Source organism: Pelecanus crispus, chromosome 2 (genome assembly GCF_030463565.1).
Source record: "Pelecanus crispus isolate bPelCri1 chromosome 2, bPelCri1.pri, whole genome shotgun sequence".
NCBI lineage: Eukaryota > Metazoa > Chordata > Aves > Pelecaniformes > Pelecanidae > Pelecanus > Pelecanus crispus.
In genome coordinates this window covers 153,736,160-153,753,378 of record NC_134644.1, presented here as the reverse complement: position 1 = coordinate 153,753,378, position 17,219 = coordinate 153,736,160, and the positions used below count along the sequence as shown (strand labels likewise).

Genomic DNA, 17,219 nt, shown 5'->3' with positions numbered 1-17,219 from the left:
ATTGGGCAGACATAGCAATAGTTGTGTTACTAGCATCTTTCTTACTGCATATGCTTTTTTTTTTTTCTCCTTTCACCTCTGTAAACTCTACACTTGACACAGTCAATAGATAACACAAAGGATCTTATTTTCCTGTCCACAAACAGAACCTCCTCAATGACCTGTTGCTGCTAACTTCGCGCCACCAGGAGTCAGGAGAGCTACTAACTGAATGATTTCTACAACAGCACCAGTATCCAGGTTTGAAAGCTGATGTCCATGAGGACAATGTTACAGCACGTCAAAGATAAGTGATGAAGAAGTAACAGCCAGGGAGCAGTTCTTGTCTGGAAATAAAAACTCCAAAATTTTTATCATGAGTAGAAGCTTAATAAAATGTAGGAAAATTATTATTTTTGCTTTTTAATCAGCTGCCCTTGTTCAAATAAATGCACATTTCTCTCTTAAATATTTTTTCAGACAGCTATCAGCTTTGAAGTCTCTACTCAAACACCATGAAGAGATTCCAAAATTATCTCAAAGTAATGCTAGCAAGCCTTGTGGTACTGCCCCTGAATTAGGCTGCAGCCTCCAAGAAGGCACGGACTGTATTTCACCTATTCCTAAAAGTACCAAGAACACTGTCTGGATTAGATAAATAATAATAAAATTTAAATAAACTAAGGATACATCCTAACAGAAAGATTAAATTAAGACTGAATTGTGATCAGTTCAGGTTCCCAAGAAAGATCAAGTGTTCTCTGGATGGTATCAAAGATTTGTGGGATCCGATGGTGTGGATCTGTGTATCAGTGGATCTGATACTGTACTCCACTCTTATAAAGCTGAAACTAGAAAGCATGTAGACTAAGCAATGTGGACTTTCGAATTATGGTAGAAGCAGTAAGGTCACAATGAAATAAAAGGAAATTCCGTGTTCATAAACGTCATACTGACCTAAAGTGAATAAAGAAGAAAGCATTAATAATGCTTGGAGAAAAATGTCATACTACACTCTATACATTTTCACACTTTTTGTAAGCAAGTATAAATATGCTAGTACTCTAAAACAGTATGATAATTTCATAGAAAAAATAAGTCTCATCTATGGCTGGGTTGTACCATTAGTACCTTAACTTACACATATGTACAAATATATGTATAAATAAACATAGGCAGCTCACAAAGTCTTCCACTGTGCCAAATATGGCCAGAGTATGTTTAAACACTTTCTATATGCTTATGCTGTCTTCTCCTTTTGGCAACCAATAAAAAATACTGGAAATTCCTTTCTAAAATGAGACACAGACAGATGTTCAAAAGACAGTACCAAAGAAACTCCTATAAACAGGTAACTCAAACTTTTCTAGCTCCCATGTAGTACTTTCTCACACATATCACAATAAACAGTTCCAAGAAACTATCAAATAAAGGAGATACATACGGATTTTAGAGAAGACCAGTCTTGCAGCAAACTTTTTAGTCATAATCTTGAAAGATCTGGGCTTGGTGAATTGGATCTAAACCTACCTCCCACGGGACCTGCAAAATCACTCATAATCTCTCTGTAACTCTGCAAGTAATAATGCTTCCTTTCTCTCACATTTTATTGACCTGTCTTTTTAGACAGCAAGCAATCCAGAGTGGGGACTCTAATTGTATTTGCGTGTATAGATATAAAAATGTAAAACAGATACATAGATATACATTATAGATAGATAGATATGTATGTATACACGCACATTTTTATTTATCTATAAAGTATAGCATCTAGGACAAAAGGAACTCCGTGTCAATAGAAACCAACATCTTCTAGGTGATACTGTACTACACACAGCAAAAAATAATATATCTTGGCATTCTGAAAGGGATGCCCTTTTCAAATATGCTGCACCTCTTTTGTCTCTGGCATGTAGGCTTGCAAGGGGGCTTTGATTATGTTTCTGATATATACTCCGTATCATTTTTAGAATAGTTAAACAAAGCTCAGTCCCTGTATCCTCTGAATAAAGTGAAAGGACAGCCAGAGAGAAAGAGACAGAGGACTGCTTTCATATATATAGTATTTGAATTTTGAGGTCATTGGTTTAATTTAATTTTGGAATTTATCTAAATTCAACCATTGCATGTTTTTACTCTTGAAATAATTATGATCAACAAATTTATGCAGGTAGAAAAATATTTGCTTATATATGCTTTTTATCTTTTAGATAGCACACACAAATAGCACTCACAAAATAGCAAATGATACCTTTTGAAATACTGAGTTCAATTGTTCCAAAATATTACATATAACAGAAGAAAGCAAACCATTCATTCCACAACACCCTTCCTACCTCCTGATGGAGCATGTAGAGATCGCCTTTTCTAATTTATTGTCATTCTGCTAGAAATATTTAGACCAATTAAAATTATTTCAATTTGAGTGGCAGCCCACTCTTCAGTCTCATTCCAGGACAAATGTGTCACCTATTTTTAGATTCTTCTTTGATCCCAAGAGTTTTATGCGTTATTCTTTGACTTTTTTCACAATCATCCATTTAGACACGTCCTGACAACTAAACATTGGCAGTGCATGCAATAAAATTACTGCTGTTCCTCCCTGTCATGAACAAATGTAATAAAACCTCTAACAGCAAATCAATGTCTACACTTTGTAACGAGTATAATTATGGTAGGAAGAGGCACGCAAATCAATATGAAGATTGTGAGCAGAAGCTGAGTTTGTCAGTCATTTCTAGTAGCTGTTTACATTTTGCACATTCACAGAGCAAATGGAAGAACAAAATAATTCTGTTTGAAACCTACAACACAGATCTCACAACTATCATATCGACAATACAATTCTGTATCCACAAAGCTTTAAGTATTCTCATGGAGAAACAGAGGTATCACATCTCACCTGTCCTACGCCAAGAAAGCTTGGTATAAATACTGCAGAATTTAAAAGCACTACACAATAAAGATACCAGTGTCTGACAAAACCATTATTTCACCGAGAGGTATGATACTTCCCTCTAAAAGGCAATAAAAAGTAAATTCCACACTGCACTGTACATAAAGAACAGTTAAAATGAAAAATTTGTTGTGTGACATCCCATGTTGTTAACAATATAGGCAGATCAAGATAAGTGGGTGGATTTGGATCATCATCGGAAGACACAAGGCCATATTTGCCAGTCTATTATGTCATGTTTCTTGAATTCATGAACCCACGAGTGCAATAACTTTTTGTGACATGATGGAAAAGTTACATTTTATACATGCTCTAAATACACAGGCAAGATAAATGAATTAAAACCAGCAACCATATTGTTTTTTTTTAAATGTTATTGAGCAATATAGCATATGGATAATTCTGAAGTCTGAAGCATACAAACCATTCAGAAAATAGCAATGGAAAGCAAACTGTGATTACCAGATGATTTACATCAAATTAGCCCCTACCTTTGTAAACCCAAACAGTAGGAGAATATGAGAAAGAAAAGAATGGTAAAGAGATTCTTCATTAAGTTAAAAGGGAACAGAGCACCAAAATCACATACAGTATGTCTGGAGTTGATGATTGACTCAAAATGCTGTCCTCTTCCAAAAATGGCTCGTCCCATTTGGAAGGGCTGTAACATTTTAGGAGCAATGGTTATTCACATTTCCCTTCAGTCATTCCTATTCAAAACATAGGTAGATTTTAAAAAAAAAAAAAAATTATTGAAAGGATAATTTTAAGAGAAAATGGTGGTAAAGTTGTTAGAAAATGCCACAGTTCTATCCAAAATTTTTAACTTTTATTATTTGACCAATTATTAGTTGCTTTGATAGAATTGTATTTATCTTTAGTCACTAAAAGTGTATACAATTTTGCACTTTTAAACCTATGCTTTAACAAGATGCTAATTATACAGTTCAGATGATCTGGAAAGAAATCCATTTTGCACTGATGATATAAGGGAGTGACAGTACAATTTACATTAAGAAATGTTTTCTCATTTTGCTCAAAAATTGGTTTGCACTCAGCCGGAGAAATCTAAATTCGACCAACAGGCATCCCTCCCTGCTTCTCCATGGTTACAAAATAACATGACAATCTGAATGACGAACAAGATGCACCTAAGAATGGGTTACAAAAACTCCTCTGGACACAGGTAGACAGGCAGTCAATGTTTTCTTTTGTAATCTGATTAAATAGACGATTATTGTAGAGAACAATATTGAAATGCTAGTAGCAGACAATTCTCAGTGACATTATTTCAAGCATTTTGAATTAGCTATTCCAAATTGCCTAAATTAGCCCCCAGGGCAGTTGGCCAGTCACATTCCTGATTTTAAGGGAAGACTTCTAACTGGAGAGGCGAATATAAAGGTTCCCCTTTTGTTTATGGCTTCGTTCACATACCTTTCTTTACTCCAAGTTTAACAATACTGTACCACAGCGTGCTTTTGGCACATTTTCCTGCCACATTAATACCAACCTGTATAGACAGAGCTTGTAAGAGAGTGATTGGTTTGTTGTGATTTTCCTTTTAGTGTTCAAGGGATACAGACTGCATCGACTGGGAGATGGCACAGTGAGAATCCTGCTTCCTGGCACACTGCTCTTCATCAGCTACAGACATCTAAGCACATGAAATTTGAGGGCTAAAAACAGTCTTGATTTATTCATTTGATTCAGAGCTATCTTACCAGTTATATTATGAAAAAAACCCATACCCATAACTTATCCTCAGACTGATATGTTTCATTACGTTGTGGATTCGTGGGGGAACAGAAAATGAATTTCCCAAGTTTCTGGGACCATGTAGCTTTGCAGATACAGCTGCACCATTGTGGGAATGTAGTCACAGTCATTTGATGTAATATTAAACCTGCACCTATGCATAGCAAAGATAAACTTAACACATGGCAGTGATGTGCCACAGGTAAGACTAATTAGTATTTTCTTAGACACACAGCCTAAAACAGTCTGGCATCCAGAAGTGCAGAGGCAGAGTTGTTCAAGATTATCAACAATAGTGGACAGAACAATGGAAAAAAGATCTACAAGGATGGGTAATTTGAGTAAATGATTACAGACTATCACACCGATCACTTCTGCAATTTTATTTAATAAAGAATGTTTATTTAAATAATTTAGAGTCAAACTGTTCAATATTTCCATCAGACAAAACCTGGCATTTTGGAAAGAACATTCTGCATACGAGAACACCACCTTCAGGTAACCGCTTCCTAGCTTCTATTTGTATTACAAATGTATTTCTCACAGGGAGGAATAGAACTTGAACACCACATTAAAACCGGCATTATTAGAAGACTTAACAAGAAGTGTGAAGACAGAAGCATGTAAGCCTGAGGGTAAAAAAAATTCCATCATAATATAATTCCACAAAAGAAAGATGAGGTGAATCTGAAACCTATGAAAATTAATATCAAGATTTTAATTGACCTCAGCAGGTTTCAGTCAGGCCCTGCATGTTCAACATCACGGTTCAGTGTAATTTTGCACTGTTCCCACAGAATGCTCGCCCCATCAGCACTTCACCTTCTCTCAGTAGTTTTTTGATTTCCACTGAAACTGAGGTGTCTGAAGTTACTCTCTGCAGTTACTTCCTTTTTTGCACAAACACGTTTTCAAAGGCATTTTTGAGTATCAAAAGTAATTTTTACAGTTAATTCCTTTAAAAAAAGAAAGCCATGATGAATGCGAAACTTGGCAGTGATGCCCTCTGGAATATTTTAGGGTGATAAACTGTAGACTCTGAAAAAAAAAAAAAAAAAGAGGAAATCAATGGTAATTTCCAGCACATACGTAACATTCACTGCACCAGAACATTGCAACCCTTACAATGAGAACCACTCACACAGCATGACAGTGGGATGGAAGAGGTGGAGGACATCAGTGGGCCTCTTTAAAATTCAATTTCAACTGAGAGATTTGTTTTGGAAGTGAGGGCATATTAAAAAAAAAAAAATGTTCAAAGCTGTATTTTGATTTTCAGAACACTGGAATGACTTCATAACTACAAAATATTTGTCCAAATTAGGATTGCATTGTAGCCTTTTTTTATCAAAACTTTCTGGAGGAAAGTGTTTGTGTTTTATGTGCAGAAAAAGTGTGGGGTTTTTGGGGTTGTTTTTTTTTTTTCCAGGAGTTCGGAATGCCAACAGCTTAACAGCTGCTGACAGCTTAACAGCTCTTTCATTCTCACTCCATTCCACTAAACCTGAAAGCCACCCTCTAGAAACAGTGAATTTGATCAGTATTTCAACCTAAACACTTCACTGTTTCAGGCTTCATAGGCAGAAAAACAGTATGATAAATTAGACGCAGAATGTCATGTCTCTGTTCACTTTCCTGGCACTATCTGCGTGAAGCTAAGAGAAGTCATAATCTGCCAGTTGCTGTATCATAGACCTTTTAATGATACAAAAGCATGTACAGTGAATAAGCTGAGGATAACTCTTCACAGTTGTCCTTGTCCCCTTGTTCCACTTTTTCTTTTCTTTCTGTTTTTACAGGAGAGGATCGTAAAATGTTTGCAGAAGTTGAAGAGATAATTTAAAAAAATAATAAAAATCTCTATTTCTCATGGACAGCAATGCTAAAGGCGTTGGGAATTCTAGAGACAGCACAAACATTTGAAGTGCCCCTGTTACAGCAATGGTCTCGTGATTCAGGCATTCACCATCACATACCTGAAAATCTTCAGCGCCTGCTTTTGCAGGCTCGTCTCTTCTCTCGCACTAGGTCTGTGAACCAGAACAAGAGAAAAAGATCAGTTCCCATCCATTAGAAGGCCACGTCACCGGCATTCAACACCACAATGCTGACACTCTACATAGACATGTATACAAATGATTACCTGATTCATGTTGTCCCATTCCAGAAATGCAGGCTGCTGTGTGTTTACCTAATACCTCTCATTTTGGGATTTCTGCTGCACTACCGGCAGCCCCCGACAGAAGAGTATCTGATATGCAGGGCTCCATCAAGTGAAATTCCCATTATCTCATGAGTGCTTGACTCTGCACAAGTAATAATACAAAATATCTCTCACCTGCAAATGATTTACAATAACATAATCAATAATGTATTTCCTGTGAGCCAGTCTACTGTGCAAGAAAGCAGCATTCAGCATGCGGAAATATTTTAAGAGAAGAAATTACAACAAATTCCAGTTATTATGGTTTTTTAATATTATTGCTTTCTGTCACATACGTTTACACTCACAGCAGTTACACCAAGAAATGACCATTCAGGAGTTCATTTATACAACTCGCCTACCAAAACACATTGCTAGTAACAGGACATTTTCTAGGGTTCTGCCCGAGGGCTCTGGGGTTTAAACTGCTCTGTTGGCCTTCGCTTACCAATGGAGAAAAGTTGCTACCAATTATTTTATCTCACCCAACCTGCACACCTGTTGTACATAATAGCATTTTTGAGGCTTTAAATCTCTTTGCTAAAGGCACTAAATGCAGCTGTGTGCTGGGTTTGAGGCTTGTAACTTGTGGAACGGAAAACAGAGGCTGGCTAAATGAATGCTGGTCAAAGGACTGACTCAAATCACTCTGAATTCATGATCTAAAGCACACTAATGGACAGTTACCAGCAGTTAGGCAATGTATGGAACTTGCTAACCCACAATAGCATGTTCACGTATCTGAACCCTTAATTCTAAACCATAATTTTTCCATACTAAGTGATTTTCTTTCTCCTGCGCTGCACATTATTAATTAGAGAACATAATTATGTTGTAAATCAGATTATCTACTTGAAAAATAATTGGGAGAAGGTGGGCCAGAAGGTGGGTGAGGAGAAGGGTTATGTGGGCTATTTACCGCTGCCCCAGCTCCATATTCGTGTATTACATATAAAAAGTGTAGGAGACAAAAAAGGAGCAACTTACTCAGGGTCCCAGTAATTTTTCCCCTCCTCTTCCCTGAAGTGTGTGTGTGCACAAGAGTGTGTGTGTGCACAGGTAACGCAGGAATAAGAGCTGTGTGTATCCCCATTTCCTTCAATGACCCCTTCTCTTTTTATCTTGTCTGATGTTATTTGTTCTATCAACCTAACACACCTCTTGCTATCAAACCTCCCTATTGTTACAAGTACAAAAATTTTGTTTACACAATAAACCAAAGTTTATTCCCACTACGCAGAGTGTCATTCCTTTTTTACAATGGTCTTTCGGTTTTCTTCTTTCTTCTCATTCATCTTTAGTCTCACCTCCTCATACTTTTCTCTTGGTTTCCACAAAAACAGTGTCAGAGAATCCTAAAATTCAGCGTTACTGTAATTACCCATATAATACCATAGACCTTGCACTCAGTACTTCATCAACATACTGTGTACTGCATGGAAATAATTTAGAAATTCTTTTTTTTAATCTTATTTTTTGTTATTTTCATCCAATGTAGTATTATTGGATATTAAAATATGTAGGTAAAATGGAATTCAGCATGCATGGACTTGACAGCAAATAGATCTAAAAATTCTATTAAAACTGTATCCAGCTCAAGTAGCAACAAGCATAGAATCATAGAATGAATCATAGAATGCTTTGGGTTGGAAGGGACCTTGAGAGGCCATCTAGCCCAACCCCCCTGCAGTGAGCAGGGACAGCTTTAACCAGATCAGGGTGCTCAGAGCCCCGTCCAACCTGACCTTGAATGTTGCCAGGGATGGGGCCTCCACCGCCTCTCTGGGCAACCTGTTCCAGTGCTTCACCACCCTCATCGTAAAAAATTCCTTTCTTATGTCTAGTCTAAATCTATTCTTCTTTAGTTTAAATCCATTATTCCTTGTCCTGTCACAACAGGCCTTGCTAAAAAGATTCTCCCCATCCTTCCTGTAGGCCCCCTTTAAGTACTGAAAGGCCCCAATAAGGTCTCCTCGCAGCCTTCTCTTCTCCAGGCTGAACAACCCCAACTCTCTCAGCCTGGCCTCACAGGAGAGGTGCTCCAGCCCTCGGATCATTTTTGTGGCCCTCTTCCGGGCCCGCTCCAACAGGTCCATGTCCTTGTTGTGCTTAATCATCTTAAAATCTGTAACAAATACATGTTTAATTTCTTCTTCTCAACATAAATATTTTCCAGGTTCTCTGGATGGATTATTTTATGTTTTTCACAATTCATTTTTCCCTTTTACAGTTACTCCTTCTAGGTATCTTTGCATGACTTCTGCCCCAATGACGTTTGCAATTACTTCCAACTTTTTCATTCATATGCACTTCATCCCTGTCTTCCAGATGTCAGTCAATTCTGGCAACACCCAACTTACTTGTCCATAACAATTGTAATAAAATTATATATATACCATCTATATACAGCACCACGCCATGTTTTGACTGTCTGACAGCATTCATGTCCAAGCAGTTAAACTGGATGCGTCTGGAGAATAAAATTTTGTGTAACAGTTGATTGATATTTGACTAAAATCTAAGGATTCTGGATCTAAATCTAAATAATCCATATTTCTTAATATTCACTCATGAATTTTATAGTCCTCTCAGAAAAAAAATATTTTTACCTGGCAAGATTTGTCATCTTCCTTCCTTTCATCTCTTCATCATAACAGTATCCCTAGTACAGTCTATAGTCATTGTACACTTTTTACAGACTACTGAAAAAAAAAAAGCCCTAAACCAAATAATTTTTTTAAGACACACCAAAGAAGCTATTCAAAGCCTTGCTATGAAAACCAAGAAATGTTTTATAAAGAGCTCATGTTTTTCATATTCTTGGGACAAATAGTAAAGCAAATTCTACCTTTAAGTTGCCACTTTGTGTTGAACCCCCAAATAAATGAGGAGGCTCTGTAGTCTTCAAAAGCTTGGCACAGTGTTTCCTACAGCTCACATTGCCAAGCAAATGGATATCATTCACAGCCACCCTGGTAAGAATGTGTGGTGGGTTGACCCGACGCAGGTCAGACTGTCCTGTAGATTATTCTTTTTTTGGGTCTCAACCATGTGAAATACGTAAGAATGTGTGGTGGGTTGACCCGACGCAGGTCAGACCGTCCTGTAGATTATTCTTTTTTTGGGTCTCAACCATGTGAAATACGTAGCATCACCAAAAGCAATCAAGCAACATGCTGATCAATCTATATCTACTCTGAGTAAGCATATCTGTTCATGCAAAGGTGCAAAAGTACCTCTTGTCTCTTGGTGACATCTGCTTTTCTTTTCTCATTCAGCTATGCAGTTGGCACGCTAAGCCAAAGTAATTCTGATATCCTGTCTATTGTATTTCAAATTTGGGGTTGTTTGCCAAAGCCTTGAACCATGTTTAAGGCCACTGAGTTGTCACGAGTGTGACAGTTTGCTAAGATTTAGTCCCTGTTTCAGTTTTGGCAACTGGAATCAAAGATCCCTCCAGTAACTGTTGTCCAATCAGGAAATGTCACATGGTGAGAATATGAGGCTGCTACACCTCCTAACACAGTCTCTTAATTTTGATGGTAAGGTTTTTCCCATTTTGCTGCTTATGACATGCCTTCAGAAAACACAATGAATGTTTTTGTATTCCAGGCTCACATTTTTAGTATTCCAGAATGTGATTATTTCAGATTCTGCCCCTCACCTCCCAGCACCCCACGCTATCTAGCCTGGAGATGGCAATCATATATTGAAACTGTAGTGGTTAAGTTACTTTGCCCAATTTGCAGGAAGTGTAAATTCATTTGAAGGGTTTTTTTTGGCAATTTTCAAGTGAAAAATTATTTTTTGTGCCATATCTTAGGTCTGCAGGTAAACCAGTATGCTTATGGCAGGCCTCTTTTCCTCATTAGCGATTTTGCTTTAACTTAGCATGATGCCATGCATACAAAACTGCCAGCTGACCTCAGCATACATTTACAGATTAATATTTAAAGCATACATTTATTGATTAATATGTGAATGCACTGCACCACTGACCCTAGTCCCATGAAACAAAGACTATTTGTGCAAAGGCATGGGAGATTTCTTGGGTACGCTGACTGTTTTCACTGACTATTCCAATGCAAACAAAGATTCCATTAGTACATAATCTCACAGTTTCAACTAATAAAAAAGTAAAATTTTAAACCAAGAGCTTTTCTTGAGTTGTACAGTTAATAAAAGTGCAGTTTGCATAAAAATATCCTTTGTAGTTTCTCAAACGCAACAGATGGTTGTGCCTTCTCTTGAAAAATATGAAAACAGCCAAGTTCACAGGTTCAATCCCTGCTTACTGCCGGGGGGTTGGGCTCAATGATCTCTCAAGGTCCCTTCCAACCCAAAGCATTCTATGATTCTATGATTCTAATGTCATGCACTTCACAAACAATCCACCCATGAGCTTGTGTTTCAAAAGACTACGATTAAAGACAATATATCTTCCAATATATTACCATGTGACTATGAAAGAGAAGTATGTAACATCAAATGAACTTTCACTTATCCCAAATTTCACCCCCAGCCATCATATATATCATTAAAACATTGGTATCCGTGTATTACTTCACTTGTAATTTCTCCCAAAGGATGATCCAGTCAGTAGTAAACTCTTCTCTAAAATACAAAAAAAATCACAGTTGATTGAATCAGAACATCTGCATGCCAGGCACAGAACACAGTTACATGTATATAGGGATTTTATCCACATTGTCATTTGATATTGGGGCAGTTTCACATAATTAATGTAGGTTTTTTTACTTATTATTATAAGTCTACTATTGAAGTACACAGCTCCAAGTCCTGCAGGGAATGGCACATATCCTCTAGATGTCTCTGGAGATTAATTCTGAGAACACTGTAACTCAGAGCAGGATCCATTGTAAGGAGTCAATCATTATATTAGCATTATAATGGTTCTTCAATATTTGCTCTGTTGGAAGAAAGAAAATATTTTTGTGCCTGCAGTCTGGACTCTAGGCTACCCTCCACATGCACGCTAAGTTGCTATTTTCTTTTAGATGTGTTTCCATCTTGAGATTTACCTCTGCATTTTAGCAATACTGTTTACTTTTGTTAACATGTTCATTACAGCAATATGCTGTAGTTCTATAATACTCTTTGATATATCCATATTAGAAACTAATATGGGCAAAATACTGGGCAAAAACGGCATGGTTGAACTTTCACTACAGGAATCTGGTTTACAAAGCTGCAAATTTCATTACTGATTCCTCAGCACCCTTCGTATCATTATAGTAATAACACTCAAAATGTAAATGGACATACACTTTGGATTTAAACACTTTATTTCACAATGTTTGCCATTACATTCATGGAAACAGAGAAGTCCCTTGTGATAATAGTTTTCCATAGCTTTATAAGTGATTGTAACTTTGTTTCACACCAACTTTTGCAGATGAAATACGGTCTGCTACATGTAGTAGTAGTAGTAGTATAACTGCTCCTCTGTATTGGACAAAGGCATAACTTACCCGAAACCCACTGGTGTCACTTCCCATTTACTTCAGCCGGCTTTGAACAGGCATTGAGGAGACAGGCCCCGAACAGCATGACTGTGTTTGCACGGCCGTTCCCATCTGAGGGAACGGCAACCTTACAAACCGTGGAGACGTGCAGTTTGAGAGCCATGCTTCGGGCAGAGGGCAAACCAAAACTTAAACGGACATGTTTCCCCGAGAAGAACATACAGATCTGCACTTTTGTAAGCTGAAAATGCTACAGAAAGATATTTGTTTGCAGAAACAAAAATTCCATCCCTTGTATCAAACAGCAATCTGTACTTACTGAAAATAAGTCATCACTCGAGAGAAGCTCAACTGTTTTTCAGTGCTTTTCGTCTTCAACAATTAGTAGTCACCTTCGTTTGTGATTTGCTTCATTAAAAATACATCATCAAGAAAGAATGTGATCAGTGTAAAAAGATATGACAACAGAAAACGGTGTGCTGCCTTTGGCCAAGATAGAAAAAGAGCCTGCACAGCATAGCACAGTAGTTACTAGCTAATGTATAAACTCCTTAAAAGCAAATTTACTTCATTGTAAAAACAGTGATTTTAGCAACCTTGGTGCTTCTCCTGAAGTATAAGTAGGGAGAAAAGAAGGAATAAAAAAGACACCTTTTGATGAGAGATTATGTAGTCTCTACAATCGAGTAAATTTAGTTGCTGTTGCAGCAGAGGAATGTGATAGGAAATTTTACAGTTGAAGGAGAAATGTCACAGTATTTTGATAAGAGAGCGATGAACTTTTTTTCCCTTGTGCCATTATCAAGGCGAAGTGAACAAAATACATCATTTATAACCCACTGCTCTACCATTATCTCCTGGTGAGACACTTGTTTTAAAACACACAAGGACCTTTTTTCTCTAAGACTAAAGCTCTCTGTGAGGCTCAGTCTTCCTTTATAACCATGAAAGAAAGTTGACACTTGTGTGGGCCAAAGTTTCCAGGCAACCACACAAGGGCACTTATACACCCTCCAGGTCACCCGTCGTTCTGAAGTACAGAGGAAGCATATGAACAGTATATGTCCCTTTGATCACAGATACCATCTCAAACTGATGTGGAGAGAAAATCCTGCACTTTGGAAGAAAGGCAGTACAGTCTCCTCAAAGCTTTTTCTTACCTAATATACACGGAAAGTAAAGGTTAGCATGTTAGCGCAAAACTGCTAAAATATTTTTTCTCTTACTAGCTACAAAGCGCCACTGACTCCCCTCCTGACATTTAGTACCCTTGCCTAGGTATTCCTACTCCCTGTTTTTTTTCTTTTTTTAATATTAATCTGCAACACAACAGCATAGTTGATTTACTGTACAATGCTCATTCAGCAAACCTATACTCAAGCATGCAATTGTGTACGAGCACCAGAACTGTGTGCTACAGAGCATTCAGTAAAGGGGACTTTCAAGTATACATTTACAGATACGAAATTCTACAACACTTCCACATCAATATACCAAACCCATAATGTAAATAGAAAATGAGAAACATACCTTTTTAATTTATGCTGAATAAGAGAGAAAATATTTGTAGTCAAAGTCTGGTGCTAATTAGTATAACCAATGTCTGTTTAGTAGAATTAAATGTCTGGTTTAGCAGAATTAAATGTACATGAGACTAAGTTACCATATCAGAAGATAACAGGGTGCAATATTCTGGAGACCCCCTCATTAGTACCCACATATTTTATTTGTCCTGTAGTACGTAAGTCAGATTCAGACATAAGCAGCCAATTTAACTTATTTCGTGAAAACAAATGAAAAGCTTGCTTCCAGAAATGGCAGATGAATTTACCAGACCCCTCAGGTTATTCTGCTACTCCTACTTACAATGTGTTTAACAGCTCAAATGGTTTGTCTTGACTGTTAATGTTAATGCATTTGCTGAGTCAATGAAGAAAAAGAAACATTATGTGAACAACAAGGAGAACTCTAATAGGAAAATAAAATGGAAAGTTACTCGTTTACATTGAAATGTACTGCATTTCATTCTAACAAAAAATTAAGAAAAACCCAAGAGACAAGCCTAATTATAATAAAACTGACTGCTTCAACATTATTTTTAGATGCACAAACACAGGATATATGTTTATGTAAATCCTTATCAAAATACTGCAGCAGATAACAGAACCTGAATCGTCACCTTAAGTTTCAGTTGCAGAAGTAAAAAGTGAGAAGGAAAGCTATAGATTTTGAACTAATTATCAAAGTTTTCATCTGGAGACAGGTATTCACAGAAACCTATATAAAAAAACCAAAGTAAAATAAACCAGAATGCTTAATTCTATTTTCTTATTTCTTATTCCTTTCTACTTAAATTAAAAGGGAAAGCCACGGTTCTTTAAGTTTTTGCTGATATTTCCACTATTTTGGGAATTTTCCAAAACTCTTGAACATTTTCATTGAGATGAAATTCCAACCAAATCATTGCCTGAATAATGAATGCAAAAGTCCAGATCATAACTAAATTGTGAAACTTAAGAAATAAATTAATAAGGTGAATATAGTATGCTATTACTATATAAACATTTTTGTTCCCCATTGCACAACTTAAAAAAAAAATCAGAAAAAACATTTGTTAAATCTAAGACATTTCAAATCTTTTTCTGAATTACATAGTATTTCTCCTCATGTTGCAGAAACATTGCCAGATTCATTCAGATGCATAGATCCTTGCAGCAAGAAAGAGTATTTAGAAGTTAAGCCATTCAGGACTCTGAATTAAATTAATTCAGCAATATATTCTTTCTGAGCTTTACTATAAGACCTATGATTTAATTGCCACACTCCAAAGCTGGTGGGCAGGTCAGTCTATTACCGAGCTCTTATATTTAACTTTGGTGGAGAGTGGTTGGTCTAAGACCAACAGAGTCTCTCAAAACAGGATGATAAGTTAATTTCACAGTTATCACAAAATAACATATGATATTAGGTGGTAGCGACATGATAACTCCACTGGAAACAATGGTAATTACATAGTAAATCGTGTCAATGATACTGCATTATCTCCTAACTGTTCAATTAACTCGTGTCACCACTGCATACTATGTTTAGAAAGTTGCTGATGCAATATTTCCGTATCATAATTGCAAAGATAGTTGAAGAAGATAGCACCCTATAATTTTAGAAAGTTTCTAATATTACTTGGTGAAACTATTTCTACTATGAAAAACAAACAAACATTGAGGTGAAGAATGAGACCTAAAAATGTGGACGATACCACCTGACACGGAAACAGGTTGGCAAGACTGTCATCAAACAAATTACTTTTTCTTCTTTCATACAGGGACTGAGACGGTATTTCATAAATCGAATTCCAACTGATGTTTATTCACCTAACCAAGTGGTAAGAGCCCTCAGCCACCATTAAAACAATTACAAATTGAATCCTTGAAAAAAAGTAACTTTTCCTGTGCTGTGCAGATAGTCTGATAAATGTAGATTACTTTACAGTAGGGGAATATGCTTAAATTATGAAAAAGCACAAGGATGGGAAAACAACGAGCTTTTCTGTAACTCACTCAAAATGCTGCACTTTCACCAGTGACACAACTGGCCTTCTCATTTTCACTCATACAAATCAAAAGTCCAGTGAGGTGAAAGGAATTACTCAGACATAAAATGGAATAAAATGCTGCCAGGAAACACACAGGGCTATTTATCTTGTTATTGCCTTTTAATATTCAAGACTGCAGGATATGATCATTCTCTTCGAACGGTGTCACGTTCTGTTCATCCATACACCACTGCTTTGTAGTTCAACAAGTTTATTCTTAACCACTATTTTTGCGAGTACAGAATTAAATCATCAGCTGGTACAAATCTGTCATAGCTAGATCAAAGCCGAGGCAGATGAAAGGTGTTACGCTGATTTACATCATCTTAAAATCTTGCTCAGCAATAGTCCTTTCTACGAAAGAAATGTCCGATATCTGTGAGTCAGTCCCTAAATACCAACCAATGGAAAGGTTTAAAAATCTCTGTGTGACAAGGGTGCTTTGGGACACAGGCACCTAAGAGACAGGGAAATTCCTGAAAATGTCCCAGAGTGTCTTCGTCAGGAGACTTGTGGCAATTAAAGCAGACTTTAGACTACACAGCAGTATTTACCTGCAACAGAAGCACTTCTGAAGCATGAAGCTGGTTTTGTTGTATTTTTCAATTTTCCTTTGTGACAATGCTATTTCATACAGCTTGTTTAGATTTCGAGCACCTCTTTCAAGGCCAGCTCCACCTACTTTTTCATCTCTGCTCACACCAGTTTTGTGGTTGTAAGAATACAAAGGAATCTGCATGATTTTAGTGCATGACTCATTTCCAGCAAATCAACACACATACTTTCAATTTGTTATGCATGAGAGATATGTAAAACTACAGAGGTTTGGGCCTCCGGAGGACAAAATAAGCAAAATACATAGGCATTGTATCTAAATCGTAACTGAAGTTAAATTTCTACACACAGACTGTACAGTGAATTCACAAATACCAGGAAGGACTTGAAAGGTATCAGACCACATCCTAGACTTGTTCTTGGCTGTCCTCAGAATGCACCACGTAACCGCCGTCTATAGGGGCCAACCCGTGCTCCAGAGGCATGGCGCACAGTTCAAGCCATGCTTCCCACTCCCCCTTCCCAGCAGCTTTCCTTCTCCCAGGCCCCAAAGGCCGCTACTAGTCTCCCGTGCGTGGCCCTGCCTGACTGCTTCTTCTGAGGTTATGGATGTCACGTTGGAAACTAAGTTATTGGCAAATAAGGAAATAAAACAAAACCCGCAAAGTCCAAACTCAGCCCAAACCTCTT

The 17,219-nt window shown here is 37.2% G+C and overlaps 1 protein-coding gene across 1 annotated transcript in view; it reads right to left on the bottom strand.

Annotated features, from left to right (window-relative positions):
• The window catches only part of ZFPM2 (zinc finger protein, FOG family member 2), a 279,385-nt gene that overhangs the window by 172,238 nt on the left and 89,928 nt on the right, over nucleotides 1–17,219 (bottom strand). The window contains 2 exon segments of the mRNA XM_075705075.1: nucleotides 6,670–6,723; nucleotides 6,837–6,999. Of these exon segments, the coding sequence (XP_075561190.1) occupies nucleotides 6,670–6,723; nucleotides 6,837–6,999 (217 nt within the window).